Consider the following 23,407-nt stretch of genomic DNA (forward strand, 5'->3'; position numbering starts at 1 on the left):
AATTGTAACAGAAAATTTGCAAGAAATAAGAGCTAAGCTGCAATACCGCCACTACACAGTGTATGGCAGTGTGGTGCTTCAGCTCTCTATACTGTATACTTCTGGAACCAACAGTATGTATACTGTATAAATATTATTATTTATTATTAAAGTGCCATTCATTCTGTGGTTCTGTACATATGAAAAGGGGTAAACATACATAGTAAAAACAAATACAATAAGCATGAACATCTAAAGTTTACCGAATGCAGCGGACTTGGTTGACCAGGTAGAGTGTGCAACCACTGACTAATAGCTAAGTCTAATGGGGGGGGCTGAGTGGGATGGGGGAAAAATGATAAATTCTTTTCTATACATGTTAAGTTTTAGAAAGATAGAGGAGGAGAAGGAAGCTTTTAGACAATAGGCATTGTGGGATTCTGGACAGTAAGTTGGTGATATCTGGACCAGAGAAGTAAATTTGCTTGTCATCCGCATAGAAATGATACTGAAAGCCATGGAAATCAATGAGCTGTCCCAGGCCAAAGGTGTAGATTGAGAAGAGCAGTGTTCCTAAGAGAGAGTCTTGAGGGACACCAACATAGTGGGGGTGAGGCAAGGAGGTGGTGTGTGAAACACTAAATGTCTGGCAGTGAGGTATGATGTGATCCGAGAGAGGGCCAAGTCTTTGACACCAAGAGATGAAAGTTTGTAGCAGAAGGAAGTGGTCAACTGTGTCAAAGGCAGAGGATAGGTCAAGGAGGAGGAAGACAGAGTCTTTCGGCTTTGGTAGTTTTTGGCTTTGGTAGTTACGTTCACGATTTGGTATAGGCAATTTCAGTAGAGTGATGGGGTCGGAAGACAGATTGTAGCCGATCAAATAGGGTACAGGAAGACAGGTGGGAGGACAGCTCAAGGTGGACTTGTTCAAATAACTTTGAGGCATATGGGAGTAGTGATATGGGGCGATAGCAAGACAAAGAAGATGGGTCCAGGGAAAGCTTTTTGAGGATGGGTTTGATGTTAGCATGTTTAAAACAGTAGGGGAAGACACCAGTGGTTAGTGATAGGTTGAACACATGGGTTAGGGTAGGGATAAACACTGTGGTAAGGTTGGGAATGAGGCGGGATTACATATGGTTAAGCACACAGGCTGTGAGATGTGATCTGGAGAGTAGGGTTAGTAGTTATGTAGAATGGCTGTGATGACTGCAGGCTGAAGCTTTCTCTAATGTTATCAAGTTGAGAGGTGCCGGAGGGGGCATTGGGGGACAGAGAAGAGAGTTAAAAGTGTTAAATAGTTGTTAGGATTGTGAGATAGGGAAGATATGAGAGACGTGAAGTAGGCCTGTGTTGCAGCAACGAGTGCGGACTTGATGTTCACAAGTGATTGTTTGCATGTGACAAAGTGCTCCTTAGAATGGGTTTTCTTCAATTCACTCTAGAAGCTTGTTTCAGCTCTTCAGTCAGACTGGTGTGGCAGGGCTGCCTATTAATTTTTTGTTATGTATTAGGGAGGGCGACTGAGTCAAGAGCTGTAGTTATTGAGGTGTTATACAGTGGCGGCAGGATTTGCATCATGGAGGGAGAGACAGGGGCAGAAGAAAGTCAAAAAGCAATTGAATGTCTAGGGTGTGCCAATTTGTGAACTGAGGGGGCAGCTAAAGAGACAAGTGAAGAGAACATAAGTATACTGTGATCGAAAGGGGAGCACGATGGCTCAGTGGTTAACACTGGTGCCTTGTAGTGCTGGGGTCCTGGGTTTGTAACCGAGTACCCTGGCTTCCTCCCACACTCCAAAGACATACTGATAGGGAACTTAGATTGTGAGCCCCATTGGGGACAGCCTAATGCTAATGTCTGTAAAGCACTGTGAAATATAGTAGGTAGATATAAGTGCATAAAATAAATTTAAAAAATAAGGGGTGAGTTAAAGAGGTTCGTTAGGGAAGAGAGGTGGCTAAAGATAAGATCCAGTGTGTGACAATCTTTGTGTGTGGCAGCAGAGGACCACTGTGAGAGGCCAAAGGAGAAAGTAAGTGCCAGAAGTTTAGAGGCAGCTGAGTGGAAAGAGTCAATGGGGATGTTGAAGTCGATGGGGATGTTGAAGTCACCCATGTCATTGGAAAGTGTAGGAGTCAGGTGTTGAAGTGGTCAAAAAAGATGATGCTGGGCCTGGGCGCAGTAGATGATAGCCATTTGGAGGTTGGAGCGAGGGTAGATGCAGACAGAGTATACTTCAAATGAAAGGAGCATAATATAGGGTGGCAGTAGAGTTGGGCTGAATGAGCAGCTATCCGATAGGAGAAGAACAAATCCTCATCACTATTAACCTCACCGTGGATATGCATGTATTATAATTGTAAATTCCTGCAGTATGAACAATTGGATCACATTGAGCATGAATAAAACATGAATAAGATTAATGAGCTGGTGGTATTATCAAAATTATCAGTATTGACATGGCTGTCTGGACTTTGGTTAAGTCCAATTATCTATACCCATTGGCGGGTTTATGTATCGGATTTTCATCTAAGACTTATATGTTATTTTATGTTGTGGTGTGTTGTATACCCATCACCTCTCCCCTGATGAACCTTTGCTAGGGGAAACGCGTTGGGAGGTTTTAGGCTTTTTTGAGGGAGAGTCAGGGCAGGCACGGGACCACAGGCCACCCACCATCAGGATGTTCCTGTGGGTTTAGGCTTTAGAGAGGGTCCCCGTAGGGAAAGTGTGGTTCCCTCGCGTATCCTCTTCTTTCTATCTAGCCCCTCCCCTTAGATACCATCTGATCTATCTGGTCACATTTTTGTTTGTCTGTATCTTTTTTGTTTGAAGTGGGTGGATTATTAAATATTGAATAATAAAAGTTATGTTTTATTCATGCTCACTGTGATCCAGAAGAACAAATCCTCCCCTATGTTTGCTACCGCCGGAGAGGGGGCTGTGCGTAAAAAGAAATCCACCATAAGAGAGTGCTGCAAGGGATGGTGTCAGCCATGTTTCTGCCAAACCAAGGAACAAAAGTCTATGAGAGATGAAAAGGTTGTGAATGTTCGAGAGTTTGTTGCAGACAGAGCGAACATTCCATAATGCTCCTGCAAGAGGGATAGGGGGAGCAGGAGCCATGTGGATGGTGTTCAGGTTAAAGGGGTTGCAGAAATTTGTAGAAGGAGATCCATAGTGGGAGGTGGATATGATTGTGGGGATTTGTTGGGGAGGGCCAGAATTGGGATGTATATCACCATCAGTAAGGAGAAGCAGAGAAAGTTTTAGTAGATGAGAGTTGGAGAGAAAATGATGTGGCTGTGTGTTTTTGAAAAGGAAAGCTTTCATGTTAAAAACAGATCTGGTCAGAAGGTCAAAAGGGTGCGTAGAATGGAGGAAGATGCAAATAGTTCCTTGCTGGGTCAAAGGGTGTGGGGGTATTTTAGGAAGAGTAGAAAAATAGGGGTGATAAATGTGATAAGTAGAAACATTGTTGCAAAGACTATTTTTTAGTTGTCTTTGGTTCCCTTCTATTCTATATGTGGACTTAAAGAGTGCCGCTTAAAAGATATCTCATTTAAAAAACCAAGCAGGAAGAGGAAGATGCACACACACACATAGGCACAGTGGCTGAGTGGTTAGCAGTGGTCCCTTGCAGGACTGGGATCCAAGGACTGGGATCCAAAACCTGAATGGAGATTACATGTTCTTCCTAGGTTTGATTGGGTTTTCTCCCACACTTCAAAGACATACTGATAGGGAATTTAGATTGTGAGGTCCAATGGAGACAGAAAGTAATGATAATATCTCTATAGTTCTGTAAAATATGTTGGTGCTATATAAGTAAGCAAAGAGACGAAAAGAATGAAAGAACGCATATGGAAGTAAGTAGTAACCATAAAAAAGTGTTAACCCTTTAGCTACCAGCGCACTGCAGCGGGCACCATGGCCGGCAGATCTCTGCTGTTTCATATAGAAGAGACCTGCGGCTAATTACCGTGACCAGCAATAATGCCGATTGCAGTAATTAAATGCTTTGGATGCCGTGACCAAGTGAGGTCACGGCTTCTAAATGCGCAAAAACCGATGCCCCGTGTGGACAAATGGGGCATCGGTACTTGCGCTGAACACCTTCAGCCTCACTGATGAGGCTGAAAGTGTTCAGGCTGCAATTTTTATTTTGACCACCAGGATAAGGCAGGCCAGGATAAGAAATTAGCAAAATTGACTTTCAATGGCAAATATAAAATTCCTGGAAGAACAAAAAATAAAAAAACATAATTAATAAGGTCAGATATGAGCCACAAAATTATCACAAAAAATTAAAAAAATATATAAAATATAAAAAATATAAAAGTTTAAATCACCCCCTTTCCGTATAATAAAATGGTATCAATAAAAATTACAGATTGTTTCACGAAAAATGAGCCCCTAAACATCTCAGTAGACATAAGTATAAAAAAATTATGTGGGTCAGAATATGGTGATGTAAAAACCATACATTTTATGCCATAATTAATGGTGGCATCAGAAAGTTCAACTTGTCCTGCAAAAAATAAGCCCTCATACAGCTATGTGACCGGAAATCTAAAAAGGTTATGGCTCATGGAAAATAGGGAAGAAAAATGAAAATGCGAAAACGCAAAAAACTCTGGTAGCCAAGGGGACACACCAGAATATGTTTTATATTTAATTTTCTTCAAAGCAGCCCCCTTTTGTGTTGATGACAGCTAAAATCTATATATATTTTCTAACTTTTAATAATAGTCATAGTTAAAAAATACTATCACTATACTGTTACTGAAACCCACTATACAGTACTGAGGCAAATGCTGATCAAACTCATTTGATGTATGCTGGCCAAATCCTCTGATCTCAGCGGGCTTGTCTAACCATTTAATGTGTATGAAGGCCTCCCAACTCTCCCCTGACAGTAGATGTCAGAGGAGAAGAGAGTTGTGCATGTTGGAGATAAGTCTCTACCAGAGGTGTCAGACAGTCGCTTTCTCTCATTCATTAGTTGAGCATGTACAGTACAGACCAAAAGTTTGGACACACCTTCTCATTCAAAGAGTTTCCTTTATTTTCATGACTATGAAGGCATCAAAACTATGAATTAACACATGTGGAATTATATACATAACAAACAAGTGTGAAACAACTGAAAATATGTAATATTCTAGGTTCTTCAAAGTAGCCACCTTTTGCTTTGATTACTGCTTTGCACATTCTTGGCATTCTCTTGATGAGCTTCAAGAGGTAGTCCCCTGAAATGGTTTTCACTTCACAGGTGTGCCCTGTCAGGTTTAATAAGTGGGATTTCTTGCCTTATAAATGGGGTTGGGACCATCAGTTGCGTTGTGGAGAAGTCAGGTGGATACACAGCTGATAGTCCTACTGAATAGACTGTTAGAATTTGTATTATGGCAAGAAAAAAGCAGCTAAGTAAAGAAAAACGAGTGGCCATCATTACTTTAAGAAATTAAGGTCAGTCAGTCAGCCGAAAAATTGGGAAAACTTTGAAAGTAAGGGCTATTTGACCATGAAGGAGAGTTATGGGGTGCTGCGCCAGATGACCTGGCCTCCACAGTCACCGGACCTGAACCCAATCAAGATGGTTTGGGGTGAGCTGGACCGCAGAGTGAAGGCAAAAGGGCCAACAAGTGCTAAGCATCTCTGGGAACTCCTTCAAGACTGTTGGAAGACCATTTCAGGGGACTACCTCTTGAAGCTCATCAAGAGAATGCCAAGAGTGTGCAAAGCAGTAATCAAAGCAAAAGGTGGCTACTTTGAAGAACCTAGAATATGACATATTTTCAGTTGTTTCACACTTGTTTGTTATGTATATAATTCCACATGTGTTCATTCATAGTTTTGATGCCTTCATAGTCATGAAAATAAAGAAAACTCTTTGAATGAGGTGTGTCCAAACTTTTGGTCTGTACTGTACGTGTACAGTGGGATCAGGAGAGATGCTTGTTTGGCCAACATTATGTAAATGTTACCACCATTTTTTATGTAAATGTTACCACCTAACAGTGACCTTTGTGCCCACACAAAGTAGTAATGCCCCCCTTTGAGTCCCCAGTGCAATAGTAATGATCACCTTTGTGTAGTCCACTTTTGTAGTCCCCTCACATTAGTATTCCTATTTCATGACCCTTGCACCAATGAAAATAAAAAAAACTGGTACTCACCTAACCTTGTTCCCAGGACAAATGGTTGTGGACTCTTCCTGTCTCTGCTACATGTGGCAGGAATGGTGATGCAATGCAGTGACCTCATCATAGTGACTTCTTCAGCATGCTCCCAGCCTCTCATAGGCCTGAGACCTAAAGAAACCTATCGTTTACAAGAGTAAAGAGCAAGGAAGTAAAGGCTCTCTAGTCTGTCATAGTTTTCAATTGGCTCAGCATCCTGAACTATATACAAGATACGGAGGATGGAATACAGTCAGTCCAGAACAACTTTACTTGTTTTACATGTTTCATATTTTATGCAAAATATACTGAAAATAGAGCTTTACTTTTATTAAAATCATACCTGTCAATGTGTTTTTTCATGACAAATGTCTATACAATGTATATGTTTTTCCTTGTAGAGATCTGTATAGATGAAGGATTGGAGTTCGACCTTGAATATGCAAGTGTTGGTGAGCCTCTGTATGCTATTTGCCCACTTCTGGACTTAGTTGGGAGAAATAATTTCAGTGTAACCTGGGTAAGAATTGACTCACAAACAGAAATCACCTCAGACAGACAAGCAAGAGTTCACCAGGATGAACAATATCTAAAGTTTATCCCTGCGGAACTACAAGATAGCGGATTCTACCAATGTATTCTCAGGTGAGCCATGACAGGGTTACCCTAGAGTTATTCTACTTCCACAGGCTTCTGGTTTCATACGGAGTGATTCAGTGATTCCTTTCTCTAAGGTACAGCACAAATATGAGTGAAAATTGGAACCCCTAATATCTTTACTAGGCTATTTTTAAAGAATAATTTAGGTCATGGTGATAAATGTTTGTTCTAGTGAGTAGGGTTATATATACAGGGAGTGCAGAATTATTAGGCAAGTTGTATTTTTGAGGATTATTTTTATTATTGAACAACAACCATGTTCTCAATGAACCCAAAAACTCATTAAAGGGGTTATCCCACTTAGCAGTTTCATACTTACCTGCTGCCACCGCGCGTTCACTTCCTGGATTCTGGCTGGGGGCAGGGTTCATCTTGATTGAAGTCTTCTCCCGGCCGCGCCGCGCGCTGGACTGAACGCGCACGCTGCCGCGCATGCGCAATGTGACTTATTTCTGGCCAGTATAGTACAGAGCCGGCGTGCGCGTTCGCAGCTCTGTACTATTCTGGCCGGGAAGAAGTCACCGTCGCGCATGCGCGGCAGCGTGCGCGTTCAGGACAGCGAGTGGCCCGGCCGGGAGAAAAGAAGAAGTCTTCTGGGCAAGCGCGACCATCGGGATTTTGCGGAAGAGCGGTGGTCGTAACCAGGGGAGACCGAGTCACAACAATAAGGTAAGTAGGGATGAATTATCTCCTAATCGGTGGGAATTTGTTAATAAAGTATATTTACAAAAATGATCACTGTCAAATCATTAACAGATTTAACAGTGATCATTATGATGGGATAACCCCTTTAATATCAAAGCTGAATATTTTTGGAAGTAGTTTTTAGTTTGTTTTTAGTTTTAGCTATTTTAGGGGGATATCTGTGTGTGCAGGTGACTATTACTGTGCATAATTATTAGGCAACTTAACAAAAAACAAATATATACCCATTTCAATTATTTATTTTTACCAGTGAAACCAATATAACATCTCAACATTCACAAATATACATTTCTGACATTCAAAAACAAAACAAAAACAAATCAGTGACCAATATAGCCACCTTTCTTTGCAAGGACACGCAAAAGCCTGCCATCCATGGATTCTGTCAGTGTTTTGATCTGTTCACCATCAACATTGCGTGCAGCAGCAACCACAGCCTCTCAGACACTGTTCAGAGAGGCGTACTGTTTTCCCTCCTTGTAAATCTCACATTTGATGATGGACCACAGGTTCTCAATGGGGTTCAGATCAGGTGAGGCCATGTCATTAGATTTTCTTCTTTTATACCCTTTCTTGCCAGCCACGCTGTGGAGTACTTGGACGCGTGTGATGGAGCATTGTCCTGCATGAAAATCATGTTTTTCTTGAAGGATGCAGACTTCTTCCTGTACCACTGCTTGAAGAAGGTGTCTTCCAGAAACTGGCAGTAGGACTGGGAGTTGAGCTTGACTCCATCCTCAACCCGAAAAGGCCCCACAAGCTCATCTTTGATGATACCAGCCCAAACCAGTACTCCACCTCCACCTTGCTGGCGTCTGAGTCGGACTGGAGCTCTCTGCCCTTTACCAATCCAGCCACGGGCCCATCCATCTGGCCCATCAAGACTCACTCTCATTTCATCAGTCCATAAAACCTTAGAAAAATCAGTCTTGAGATATTTCTTGGCCCAGTCTTGACGTTTCAGCTTGTGTGTCTTGTTCAGTGGTGGTCGTCTTTCAGCCTTTCTTACCTTGGCCATGTCTCTGAGTATTGCACACCTTGTGCTTTTGGGCACTCCAGTGATGTTGCAGCTCTGAAATATGGCCAAACTGGTGGCAAGTGGCATCTTGGCAGCTGCACGCTTGACTTTTCTCAGTTCATGGGCAGTTATTTTGCGCCTTGGTTTTTCCACACGCTTCTTGCGACCCTGTTGACTATTTTGAATGAAAAGCTTGATTGTTCGATGATCACGCTTCAGAAGCTTTGGAATTTTAAGAGTGCTGCATCCCTCTGCAAGATATCTCACTATTTTTGACTTTTCTGAGCCTATCAAGTCCTTCTTTTGACTCATTTTCCCAAAGGAAAGGAAGTTGCCTAATAATTATGCACACCTAATATAGGGTGTTGATGTCATTAGACCACACCCCTTCTCATTACAGAGATGCACATCACCTAATATGCTTAATTGGTAGTAGGCTTTCGAGCCTGTACAGCTTGGAGTAAGACAACATGCATAAAGAGGATGATGTGGTCAAAATACTCATTTGCCTAATAATTCTGCACTCCCTGTATATGGTGTTTTCTCATCTTTGTAGTACAAATGTTTTCCTTCTTTTACATATAGAAACTCAACAAATTGCATCAAGAAGATAAGACGAGTAGCAGTGTTTCGGCATGATGATGGTCTCTGCTATAATAATTCAGTAATGCTTCGTAACGAAGAAAAATTCATAGCTCCATCACTTACAATTGAATGTCCACAGATAGACATCTATTTCAGTCACAAGAACATACAAGTCAGATGGTTTAAGGTACTAATATTATTTCATGTTCTAATTTCATTTAATTCAATATATTTTACTTGAATTACAAACTAAAAACCAATGCATAACTAAGCTGAAAATCTCAAACATAGGCCACTTCTGTCAGGGGTGTATACATCTGAATAGCCGAAAATGATATTCAAATGTATACCATGATGGATATATTTACTTCAGTGGCCAACTCTAGGAAAGATGAAAGCCAAGCAGATCAATCAGCTTCCAAAGTTGAATCCTTTGTTTGCCTCATTGAAATAGCAGATATCCCAATAGGGGTCTAAAATGCAGTCTAAACCCTGCCTAATGCTTTCAGGTGGTGCTAGAAAGTAGCCATGGTTAGCTTCCCCATTGACTTGAAAAGGCTGCTGCAGTTTGTAAACAATTGACGGTAGAAGGATTATTTATTTATATAAGGCTACTTTCACACTTGCGGCAGAGTGATCCGGCAAGCAGTTCCGATCCGGCAAAACGTATGCCAACTGATGGCGTTTGTAAGACTGATCAGGATCCTGATCAGTCTTAAAAATAAGAACAAAGGATGAATAGGCACAACCACTTTCTGGAGTGTATCCTCGAGATTTATTCAGCACAATGGTGTAATAACCCAAAAGATAAAACACACATATAGTAAAAATGGCAATCTTAAAATAGTAGTATATAGCAATATAGCACAGCAAATAATCAATGAATAACAATACACAGCAAATAGTCAATGAATAATAAAATCACAGCAATCAGTGATAAAATATGTAATCGCAATCGATAAATAGTGGAGTTGTAGCAGCCAAAGTCTTTAGATATAGCAGCAATATATGACAGTTGAGAAATTCCCAATATGTTAAAATATAAATGAGGAAGAAAAATGCCCAGTGTGTATGACACTTATATCCGTATGTCACATAGAATGTGGTCACATAAGTCTTCACTAGTATGTGCACAAAGTGTCCATGCTTATTGTAGCCATGCCTGATTATAGCACAAAGTCATTCACCGCTCCTTCTCTCTGCTTTATGAATATATATGGCATATAATGCCTACTCACATGTATCGCAGTCCAAGAGGTGCGGGTACTTGGTTATTCGTATGGACTCTCAAAACGCTGAAGACACGTGGAGGATACACTCCAGAAAGTGGTTGTGCCTATTCATCCTTTGTTCTTATTCTATAACTTTCATACTGGGTAGGTGACCCAGAGAATAGAGCACCCACTGTTATCTTCCATTAAGGTGTTTTGAGCCTTCCATTTTTTCTCAGTCTTAAAAATGCCTGATCAGTCAGAAAAATGCATTGAAACTCTGGATCCGTCTTTCCGGTGCCATACAGCAAAACGGATCCGGCATTTATTTTTTTCACCTTTTTTTCGGTCTGCGCATGCCGGATCCGGCACTAATACATTCCTATGGAAAAAAATGCCGGCATTTAGGCAAGTCTTCAGTTTTTTTGGGCTGGAGATAAAACCGGTTTTATCTTTTTCCTGATCAGTCAAAATTACTGAACTGAAGACATCCTTATGCATCCTGAACAGATTACTCTCCATTCAGAATTTATTAGGATACACCTGATTCAGTTCTTTTCCGGCATTGAGCCCTTTTGACGGAACTCAGTGCCGGAAAAGAAAAACGCTAGTGTGAAAGTACCCTTACTGACCATACTAACAGCATCTTAATAGTTAAAAGCATGTACAACATCTTATATCAAGGTTGGCATTCTTTAGCAATGTATCATATGAAAGCCAGAAAGAACAGAATCTGTCCGGCCTTAAAGCTACAGGACATAAACAACTTGACCAAAGCTTATCACAGTTCAGACTATATAAATATATATATAAAAAAATACTCATAGTTTGTAAAGAAAGTCATCCCAGAGAGAGGGGCAATAATTAATAATAATGCTGCCCTATCAATCAACGCTAGATTCTAGTAACAAGGACATGTTTAACTTACAATAAACAGACACGACCCTATCTGGGAAGGGTTTATATAAATCACCAAAATAAAGCCTATTTTGGCTAATCACCTCACTTGTCCCGGATATAAAACTTAACTTTTACTATCTTTGTTTAAAAAATTACTAGGTATAAGTAAATGTGAGCTAGAGAAAGGGTTAAAACGATCTAATGCCCTGTCAGTTCTAAAGCATATTTGTTGTAACTGCAATGTCAGCTGGGGGTGCACTCCCCATGCCGTCACACACTCTGTATTAGCAGGCCAGTACAGCACCGTCCTATATATATTTAGCTATAGATGATTCTATGTAACAAACACTGTTCACTCTTGGACAGATTCTGCTATTTTTGTGCTACACTAATTGCTAGAACTGACACGGACATCAGAATCTAAAACACTAAATGCTGTCCCCCAACATGTTTCGCTAGCTAATCTGGCTTCATCAGGGGTAACGGACAGAATTGAATAAGGACGTTGCCCATGAACCTTATTAAGGCTGTCTCCACCTTAGCAGCAGGCTGGAGGGCCAATAAGTACAAAGAATGATTATTAGCCTAAATAGGCTTTATTTTGGTGAAGGACATGTTTAGTCATAAACAAGAGAGGGTACCTTGGTGGTCTGGATGTTCGTACTAGTCTTCTTTAGAAGGTGTACACGTTGCTTGTACTCTAGACCATGACCTGCTTGCAGTTTTCATCAGATTAGGGTACTGCAGGCTGTCTATTGGATGATGGTAGTCAAAAGTTGTTTCTTCTAGGCTTTCCAAGTCGGGTCCCTTGTGGAGAATCGCCTTGAGTATCCCTAGTGTGAACTTATTAATAAAGGGAAGGGGCTAATTGTCCCTACTAAGGCCTAACCACAGAGCACCTTCCTTGTAACATGTGAATGCGACCCCGTCCAGAACCTCACCCTATTTTTGGACCTATACCCCAATGCACCCTAATCCTGCCAAACATGCCATGTTTCTGTCTCGGTATTGATAGAATCTTCAGGGAACTTAGAAATTAGGGAGTAAAAAGAATGATCATAAATTGCTGGGTATGAAAATGAGGGGGCGGAAAAAGTTTACAACCTATATCTGCCCTGAAGTTATGAGATGCTGTGGTCAGTGGACCAGGGTCTCTAAAGACTAATAGCAGTCATTCTCTAGGTCTAAGAGGGAGCTACTGGAACTTCCACTGCCTAAATAGGTAGTTCATACTTTTAGACATATTTGATCATGAAAAAGCATCCGGGAAATATATCATTAATGATGTTCTGTTTTTTCTGTTGAATAACTTGTTTTTATGTACAGGAATGCCAGCCATTGGATCTGGATAGTAAGCGCTACTCAACTTCAACTATAAACTTGATTATTAAAGATTTGTCCAGTGAAGATAGTGGGAATTACACGTGTGAGGTGTCGTTTGTGTACAATGGTGTAACATATAACATGTCCCGTGCCATTGAATTCACTATCCAAGGTAACTATGATTTTATAACCTATATTATTACATGATGTTTAAAATGAATACATATAGTACCAAACATGATTGACATGGGAAGTGGATGTATTCATCAAATGACTGCATAGAAGGAAAAAATATAAAAGAACCTCAAGGAATCGGGGAATGGTACCTTATGTGAAAAACTTACATTGACCATTCTAGGATGTCTGACATATGTGTGGGGATTATAGATATTTCATGCATAATTCAAGCCATGGAATTTTTCAATTTAGAGTTAAAGGGGGTTTCTTTGTTATAGATATTAATGACCTATTCTTAGTATAGGTCATTAAGATCAGATCATCTGTTTTCAGCAGGACCTAACACAGATAGTGGAGCTGGAAGCACAGTTCTCTGTGTAGTGGCTAACTGCAGCTCAGCTCCCATTCAAGTGATGTGTGTGTAGTGATAGATACATACACTCATTGACAAATAAACTTATCGTCTGGAATAGTCTTTAGCGATAAATCCAGGTTCTGTTCGAGATTATACTATGGTCGGGTTTGAGTATGGAGGTCTCGTGGTAAACACTTCAGTCCTGTCTTTGCTATGAAGCGACACACTGCCCGAACTGCTGGTGTGATGATATGGGGATCCATTACATACAACAGTCACCCCTAGTAGTGATGAGGGACAGCTCAGTGATATGTGCAGTACATACTGCGGCCATGTGTTGCCTCTCATGGCTGGGCTTCTAGCTGGCATTTTTCAGCAGGATAATTCTCGCCCACACACAGCAAGGGTTTCTCTGCCAGATTCCGATACTTGCTTTGCTGCCAGATTGCCAGATTTATCTCCAATCAAGCATTTATAAGACCAGCTGGGATGTCATCTTCAGTAACCTCTGAGTGTGAAGGATCTACAGGTCCAGCTGCAACATCTGTGGAGAAATGCCACAGGATACCATGCTGAACCTGTATTTCTCCATACCCAACCATATCTCATCCTATATCCAGGTTAGAGGCAGCCTAACAGGGTACTAGAACCTCCTTTCAGTTGTACAGTTTTCCCCAATAAACTGATCCTTTCACTCTAATATTGTAATCACTTACATAAATCTTCATTACATTCACACATAAAAAGTGTCATTCAATTCAACAACTCCTTCTTGGTGCGTTATTTTATTTTTTTGCAACGAGCAGATTAGATAGATAGATCTGCCATCCATGGCTCTATGTCGGTGCTGTTTAACTCCTTCCCAGACTACCTTGCGTGTATATACATCAGCAGTCGGGACTTTAAATATGGCGCCTGCCTGCACATGCAGCGGACACCATAGCCGGGTGCCTGCGGTTTTAAAAAGCAGACACTTGGGGCTAATGTCTGCGACTGGCAGTAATGCCGATTGTAGACATTTAACCCTTCAGATCCATGGTCAAATGTGGCCACGGCATCTGTGATGATGAAAACCAGGAGAGCAGGCTCCTGGTCATGCTGTGGCTCCCTCCGGTGAGTATTGGAGAGTTGGAGTATGTGTGCAGCAGCTCCTGTCCTCCTGTGTGACAGGAGGCTGATGCACATTAGTTTCTATGAAGAGCCTGCCTGTGGCAGGGCTCCATAGGAACACAGTAATATTCTCATAGATTCCAATGCTAATGCATTGGAGTCTTTAAGTGAGAAGCAATCTAATGATTGCTTGTAATAGTTCCCTAGGGGAAGTATAAAAAAGTGTAAAAAAAATAATAATAATATTTTTAAAATATAAAAAATATAAAAATAAAATTCAAATCATCCCCTTTCCCCAAAATTAAATTAAAGTACGTTAACAATTTAAAGAATAAACATAATGGGTTTCACTGCATGTGAAAACGCCTGTACTATTAAAATATAAAAATGTTTTATGACCGCTTAACCTCCCACAATATTTTTTTTATAAAAATTGATAAAAAAAAAGTTGTACACACCACTTAATAGTATCAATGAAAAGTAACTGTACTTTTCATTGATACTATTAAGGGGTGTGTATGACCCTGCAAAAAAATTAACCCTCACACAGCACCATACACATAGCTACAAAAAAGTAATAGGGGGTCAGTATAAAAATGCTATGAAAAAATATACGTGTGTGGTATCGCTGTAATCATACAGACCTGGAGAATGAAAGTAACAGGTCAGTTTTACCATATAGGGACCACCGTAAAAACAAAACCCAGAAAACTGTGGCTGAATTTTGTTTTTTAATTATTCCAACCCATTTAGAATTTTTCATGCTTCCCACTACATTGTATGCAACTGTAAATGATGCCATTAGAAAGTACAACTTGTTCTGCAAAAAAAAATACAGCTATTTGAATGGAAAAATAGAAATGTTATTGTGGCGTTTCGAAAGTCAGCTATATACAATTACGCACCTGTGTAGAGCAACCTCTATGCGCACGGAAGTAACTTGTTGAATTTGACTTTCTCCACTCACAGCTTACGCATAAGACACCCAGGCGTTAATCAAGTAGCCTTTTAATCCGGAGATTGTATTACAAGATTTTGCAGGGTAATCCAGATCGTAAAATAATTATGCCAACAATAAACTCCTAGCTCTGAAAATGGATGCTGCTACTCAGAAGCTGAGCACACAATGAGCAAGGCATCACTGGGAAAACAGGGAGTAGCTAGGCTAAACTACAAACTGGATTCCAAAAAAGTTGGGACACTATATGTCACGGAAGGTGTACAGCAAACTAGAAGACACAAAAGGAAGATCCGACTGACTGGATCCAAAACTAAGGAACCAAAGGGATAGCCCTGCAACAGACCTGGCTCTCTCCCTAACTGCTCAGCCTATGCAAAATTCTCAATGATAGAAGATCTTATATCCTCATACCTCGACTGTATAACCCCTGAACACCCTATAATAGTGAGGGGACACGACCACCGGCTCCCTACACTTGATACGGAGGGAGTCAGGGTCACCTGGGATCCAGCAAACAGGAAAATACAAATGAATAAACAAAACTTATCTGTAGAAGACTCAATAGTAGCATCCAGCATGCATACACTCCAGGAAGTTGTATAAACCGCAAAGTGATGCAGTATGGGAAGGGATTTAAAGGGATGCAATCAGTGCAACTACATGACAGCTGAGAGAGGCTAACGAGATGAGGAAACTAAAGCAAAACAAAAGAAACCTCAAGTGGGAGGTTCTGAAGAACGTCTGTCAGAGCTTCTCAGATGTCTGGTGGTGACACTATACAAATCGTGAATAAAAACTGAATGCAATGATGTGGAGGTGCCAACTTCTAATATTTTATTCAGAATAGAACATAAATCACGGAACAAAAGTTTAAACTGAGAAAATGTGCCATTTTAAGGGAAAAATATGTTGAATCAGAATTTCATGGCGTCAACAAATCCCCAAAAAGTTGGGACAAGGCCATTTTCACCACTGTGTGGCATCTCCCCTTCTTCTTACAACGCTCAACAGACGTCTGGGGACCGAGGAGACCAGTTTCTCAAGTTTAGAAATAGGAATGCTCTCCCATTCTTGTCTAATACAGGCCTCTAACTGTTCAATCGTCTTGGGCCTTCTTTGTTGCACCTTCCTCTTTATGATGCGCCAAATGTTCTCTATAGGTGAAAGATCTGAACTGCAGACTGGCCATTTCCGTACCCGGATCCTTCTCCTACGCAGCCATGATGTTGTGATTGATGCAGAATGTGGTCTGGCATTATCTTGTTGAAAAATGCAGGGTCTTCCCTGAAAGAGATGACGTCTGGATGGGAGCATATGTTGTTCTGGAACCTGAATATATTTTTCTGCATTGATGGTGCCTTTCCAGACATGCAAGCTGCCCATGCCACACGCACTCATGCAACCCCATACAATCAGAGATGCAGGCTTCTGAACTGAGCGTTGATAACAACTTGGGTTGTCCTTGTCCTCTTTGGTCCGGATGACATGGCGTCCCAGATTTCCAAAAAGAACTTTGAATCGTGACTCGTCTGACCACAGAACAGTCTTCCATTTTGCCACACTCCATTTTAAATGATCCCTGGCCCAGTGAAAACGCCTGAGCTTGTGGATCTTGCTTAGAAATGGCTTCTTCTTTGCACTGTAGAGTTTCAGCTGGCAACGGCAGATGGCACGGTGGATTGTGTTCACTGACAATGGTTTCTGGAAGTATTCCTGAGCCCATTCTGTGATTTCCTTTACAGTAGCATTCCTGTTTGTGGTGCAGTGTCGTTTAAGGGCCCGGAGATCACGGGCATCCAGTATGGTTTTACGGCCTTGACCCTTACGCACAGAGATTGTTCCAGATTCTCTGAATCTTCGGATGATGTTATGCACAGTTGATGATGATAGATGCAAAGTCTTTGCAATTTTTCGCTGGGTAACACCTTTCTGATATTGCTCCACTATCTTTCTGCGCAACATTGTGGGAATTGGTGATCCTCTACCCATCTTGGCTTCTGAGAGACGCTGCCACTCTGAGAAGCTCTTTTTATTTCCAATCATGTTGCCAATTGACCTAATTAGTGTTAATTGGTCTTCCAGCTCTTCGTTATGCTCAAATTTACTTTTTCCAGCCTCTTATTGCTACTTGTCCCAACTTTTTGGGGATTTGTTGACACCGTGAAAATTGGAATCAACGTATTTTTCCTTTAAAATGATACATTTACTCGGATTAAACGTTTGATCTGTCATCTACGTTCTATTGCAAATAAAATATTGACATTTGCCATCTCCACATCATTGCATTCAGTTTTTATTCACAATTTGTTTAGTGTCCCAACTTTTTTGGAATCCGGTTTGTACTAAGAACTTTGTACATGACTGCATACAGGGAAGGGGGGTCTGCCCCCTCCTGCCTGGCAGCACCTGATCTCTTACAGGGGGCTATGATACGCACAATTAACCTCTCAGGTGCGGCACCTGAGGGGTTAATTGTGCGGATCACAGCCCCCTGTAAGAGATTGGGTGCTGCCAGGCAGCAGGAGGCAGACCCCCCTCCCCTGTATTTAACTCATTGGTGGCCAGTGCGGCCCCCCTCCCTCCCCTGTATTTAACTCATTGGTGGCCAGTGCGGCCCCACTCCCTCCCTCCCCAGTATTATGTTCATTGGTGGCCAGTGTGGCCTACCCTCTCCCCCCCCACCTAATTAAAATCACCCCCCCATCATTGATGGCCAGTGCGGCCTCCCCTCTCCCCCCCTAATTAAAATCACCTTCCCCCATCATTGGTGGCAGCGGAGAGTTCCGATCAGAGTCCCAGTTTAATCGCTGGTGCTCCGATCGGTAACCATGGCAACCAGGACGCTACTGCAGTCCTGGTTGCCATGGTTACTTAGCAATTTTTAGAAGCATTATACTTACCTGCGATGTCTGTGACCGCCCGGGTCACAGACGTATTTTTCCTTTAAAATCATACATTTACTCGGATTAAACGTTTGATCTGTCATCTACGTTCTATTACAAATAAAATATTGACATTTGCCATCTCCACATCATTGCATTCAGTTTTTATTCACAATTTGTTTAGTGTCCCAACTTTTTTGGAATCCGGTTTGTAATTACAAGCCTGAAAACAGGGGGGGGGGGGGGGGGGAGAGAGAGAGGAGCATACAATACACAATACAAGATACTGGAACAGAACAGTTATGGCTTTGAGAAGGCTGGGAGTAAAAAACAACAATTAAAAAAAATGGAAAATGTCCTGGTCATAAAGGGTTAAGCATTATTAACCAGCTTTTTATATTTTATTCTTCAGATCAACCAGAACCAGAAGCTGTCGTAATATTCCCAAAAAATAACATCATAGATGTGGAATTAGGTGAGTTATGCTCTGCTTTTAAAATAACATGTATTTACATGCCACATAAGAGCTCATGCACATGACAGGGCTACCCTATACGTATTGTACTTCCACAAGCCTCGGATTTCATATGGAGGGATTCAAAGGTTTCTTTTTCTCAGATATGGCACAAATCTGAGTGAAAACGGTCTTACGCTTCATTTGGTAGCTGAATCGATGAGGTATTGCCCCTAGAAGCAATATATCTAGGGGAGAATATCTTCTCCTTACATACAGCACCCAGCAGAGCCTGCACAGTGGAAGGAGGACAGGGAGTGGTGCAACCTCTTTACTCTTCTGTATAGGATCTGTGGGGAAGGGGGTCATTTGAGGTTTGTAGACAGAGCTGTGGTTTCAGGCTACTCTTCCATGTTCATTTAATTTATTTTATTTCTGGGACAAATTTATAGTATTCAAATATAATCTATATTAGCAACATGCTCTATACGTCTGGCCAGTGAAAAAAAAAGTGTATCATGTGATGTATCTATAGGTTTCTATGGGCTAACCATGTCCCAAAAGAGCATCCTTTTGGCATGCAATAGACCAATTTAAACCTGATATGGTTTTTGACAGTTTTATACCAGAGACCCCTGTGAAAGAACTATATGTGGACCCTTCTAATTTGTCTCCTTCACCACCTCCATCATTGCCGTCACATGCATGTACTTACGTACGTGTGGCATATTTGCCGCAGAAATTTCTGCTTCAGAAAATCCATTGCATAAGTGTGAACATGTATCTGCATTGTATCTGCATCATGTGCACTGATTTCTGCAAATCTTATTTCTGGAAAATAGGACAATTGCTGGAATTTCTTTAACAAATTCTGCCTTAGTTCCTATTACATGGCAGAATTGAAGGCTAAAACCTCCAAAGCAGACTTGAAATATAATCCACAGCAGAAATCCAAGGCAGACCCTCGCTGTCGTTGATATGCCACAGCTTTACAGATGGATTAGCCCTATTCAGTGGTGCTAATCCTCATGTAATCTGCCACTGTTTCCATGTGGAAACCGCCTAAATACGTGTCCTGTTTATAGTGACATGGATTTCAAATCCGCACAGAAAAAATCTGTGACGCTAGACGTGGGATTCCCATTAAAATCAGTGGAAGGCAGTTTGTGGATTTGAAGTAGAGAATAACCAGTATTATTTAAGTCTACTACTTGTAACTGAACGGTCTAACATGTAAGATTTTTACAGGAGCTCCTTTGACACTTACCTGTAAAGTGTTATGTAATGAATCCATTGGTGTGTTTTGGGCTTACAATGGCAATCTTATGGCATACTACACTGAAGATGACAGAGTTGAAATGGGAAATACGGAGTAAGTAGTCACTTTATTCAAAATATGCGCTCTACAATGACAGACTGTAAAACATATTTGCAAAATGCTGACACTTGTATGGTACTGGAACCTATCTTGAGTCTAGTGTGCCTATAACAAGAGCACTTGTAGGATGCCTAGAAAGGTGTAATGCATAGTGGGCTCTAGTGGGGTAATCCGATACCTGTTTATTACTTCCAGGTCAGGGGAGCTCTCCAGCCAGTATCTTTTGTCAACTTTGATATCACAAACTAGTGTTAGTAGTGTACGTTGGATTTCAGTACAAAAATATATCAACATATTCTTTAAAGAGGACCTGTCACCGCTCCTGACATGCCTATTTTAGTAGCTTCATGCATCCCCCGTGTAATAACAATTCTGGAGCATCTATTCTTATGGCTCTATGTTGTGCCATTCCTGTATTATGTCAACTAGAAGTTATGAATTAACTGCAGCAGTCTGCAGTAAGGGTACAGAGGGGAGGTAACCAGTTGGGGGTGTACCTGCACAATCTGAAAATGGCAGCACTGATTGGATAGAGTGAGTCTGTGCAGGTACACACCCCAACTGGTTACCACCCCTCTGTACCCTTACTGCAGACTGCTAGCAATTCATACATAACCTCTAGTAGAAGTAATACAGGAATGGCACAACATAGAGCAATAAGAATAGATGTTCAAGAATTGTTATTACATGGGGAATGCATGTAGCTATTAAAACAGGCATGTCAGGAATGGTGACAGGTCTTCTTTAAGTCATTATTTGTACTTTAATGGGGAGATTTAATGGGGTTGTGCAGTGTCATAATTGTCTGGATAGGTCATCAATATCAGATCGGTCCACCCTCCAATGAGCACTTCCACCAATCATTCAAGTGAATGGGAGAGGATGCTGTAATTACACTGCACCACCACTACAATCTAGCTGGCTTGCAGGTACCAATGAAGAGGACAACAGCTTCATCATTATTATGATACTGCACACCTTTTCACAAATTATGGCACATAGCATATCTACGGCATAATTTGCCACTTTTGGCTTTTCTAAAGTGGTGAGAAAATGGGAAACTGACGTAAATTATATATGAAGTCTATGCCAGAGGGCTAGAGACCATCTAATTTATTATTATTCACTTTATTGTTACTATTATTATTATGTAATGAATGTATAATCTACTACATTTCTAGAAATGTAATATATTATTATAACTTATCATACATAGCCAAACAGTAACAGAAGATGGGCTGCAACACTTCATAACCCTAAACTTTACTAAAGTTATTGAAGAGGACTACAACAGACAATTTTACTGTAATGCGTGGACGCAAAAAAACAGAGTTTTTATGTCTTATGTTTTACTGAAAAAGCCAGGTATGAATTTTAGTGGGTACAAGTATATGGATACGCAGTGCTATCTCAGCATAGGTAGATTTAAAGTCTTAAAGGGGTTGTCTCATTTCAGCAAATGTCATTTATCATGTAGAGAAAGTTAAGAGAAGGCACTTACTAATGTATTGTGATTTTTCATATTGATTCCTTTGCTGGCTGGATTCATTTTTCCTATACACTGCTCATATACAGGGGTTACGTCCACTCTGTAATCCAGCAGTGGTGGTCGTGCTTGCACAATATAGGACAAGGTGCCAGCTAGGGGTGAGAGAACTCGAACTTCACTGGGTTCAGTGTTCGGGTGGGTTAGGAAAACTGAATATAATGGAATTCGTAGATGGAATGCAAAACAGAAGCGTTTAAAAGGCATTCTGTTTTGATCCGTTATAATAGAAGTCTATTGCCAAGCATAATGGATCAGTCTGGTTTCCATTATGCAGGACTTTGTTTTCCATCCTGCATAACGGAAACCAGACAGATCCGTTATGCTTGGCCATAGACTTCTAGTATGACGGATCAAAATGGAATGTCTCTTAAAGGCTTCCGTTTTGCATTCCGTGTACGAATTCCGTTATATTCCGTTTTCCTAACCCGGGTAAGTTCGGGTTCGCTCATCCCTAGTGCCAGATTCTCTGGTGGCTGGGACTGCAGAAGTGTGCATAGTCTGGTACTTTTTCTACAGTCTGCAAGCTCAGCCACTTCTGGATTGCAGGGTAGTCATAAACAAGGAAACAAGCAGCGTATAATGTGATGGAAAAATGAATCAAGCCAGCAAAGGAGGCAATATGGACAATCAGAATACATTAGTAAGTGTGGGTTCACATCACATTTTTCCCATCCGTTTAACCCCTTAAGGACCGGGCCAACTTAAAAAAATATCTCTTACCATGGTTTTCCCATAATTATGGGCTACTTTTGCTTTGCTTTTTTCCTTTGTTCTCTTAAAGGGAATGTATCATCAGAACATACCCTATTGTTTAAATCCAGTTTTTATGTTAAACAAATGTTAAATAATTTCTGGTTGTTATAGTCCATTTCCCATGTCGCTACCTATATTTAAAAAAAATCCTAAAATCCTGCAGTTTTCCCACTGGCCACTAAGGCTATATCCACAGAGTGTTTGAAATTCCGGTATTCTGTTCCAACAACAGAATACTGGACTTGCCATATCTGGCATATTCTAGACACTGCCAGCTCCCTGACAGGTCCCATTCAGCATAATAGGGTCCATCAGGTTTCTGGCATTTTGCTTTCACAAATATACAAAATTTCTAATCTGTCCTGTATTTCTTGTTGTCTTTGCAGATCCTAATTTCCAGGGATTTTTAATTGCATTTTTTGTGTCGGTGTTCTTGGTTACTGTTATATCTATTGTTGCCATAAGAATATATAAAGTTGACATTGTCCTCTGGTATCGAAGTTCCTGTTTTGTTAATACAGAACATAAAGGTATGTCTCACAAAGACAACCCTAGTCCAAATGCCCTATTAAGGTATACTGACATAATGGATGGCCACTTGAGACTGTCCTCTATTACCAAGAACCTCTGGAAAAAGTGGCTAACTACTTGGCGGAACCAACCTGTCTGTATATCACATGGATGAACTTTCATTTGAAAGACCAGCATGTAATACTAATGAACGTTTCTGCTAAAGTCGAAATAAGTAGCCAGATGCAAGTTTTCGCCGATCGTCAGGTTAGCATTTTACAAAGGAGCTGTCCTCGCAAAAATACCACAATGGTCTCCATAAAATCAGGCATGGTTAATTCAGTATAACGTTTAATTTAGGGCTAGTTTCACACTAGTGTTAAAAAGAGGACCGCGTCCGGCAATACCAGATCTCTTTAATGCTAGTGTGAAAGTAGCCTAATATAGAGCTTAATTATTTATGCATTTCAGATTTGAAATAAGTATATATTTATCGATAATTGGGTAAATAGATTGTGGATAATTGTTTTCCTATCATTGTCATTTTCCGTTTTCGTTTCTGTATCCTGGCCTTCCCAGAGCCATAACTTTTTTATTTTCCATTCACATAGCCAAATGAGTGCTTGTTTTTTTGCAGGACAAGTTTTACTTTCTAATACCTCCATTTAATATTGCAGATAATATAGTGGGAAGCAGAAAACAAATTCCA

The 23,407-nt window shown here is 40.8% G+C and overlaps 1 protein-coding gene across 5 annotated transcripts in view; it reads left to right on the forward strand.

The window, feature by feature from the left end:
• LOC120995678 (interleukin-1 receptor type 1-like) overlaps positions 1-23,407 on the forward strand; it is a 64,610-nt gene that overhangs the window by 30,937 nt on the left and 10,266 nt on the right. For all 5 annotated transcript variants that reach the window (XM_040425028.1, XM_040425032.1, XM_040425030.1 and 2 more), the window contains 7 exons: positions 6,569-6,812; positions 9,136-9,322; positions 12,573-12,741; positions 18,467-18,529; positions 19,757-19,880; positions 21,103-21,251; positions 22,575-22,718. In XM_040425028.1, the coding sequence (XP_040280962.1) occupies positions 6,569-6,812; positions 9,136-9,322; positions 12,573-12,741; positions 18,467-18,529; positions 19,757-19,880; positions 21,103-21,251; positions 22,575-22,718 (1,080 nt within the window). The remainder of the gene's footprint in view (positions 1-6,568; positions 6,813-9,135; positions 9,323-12,572; positions 12,742-18,466; positions 18,530-19,756; positions 19,881-21,102; positions 21,252-22,574; positions 22,719-23,407) is intronic.

This window comes from Bufo bufo, chromosome 3, assembly GCF_905171765.1.
Source record: "Bufo bufo chromosome 3, aBufBuf1.1, whole genome shotgun sequence".
Lineage (NCBI taxonomy): Eukaryota > Metazoa > Chordata > Amphibia > Anura > Bufonidae > Bufo > Bufo bufo.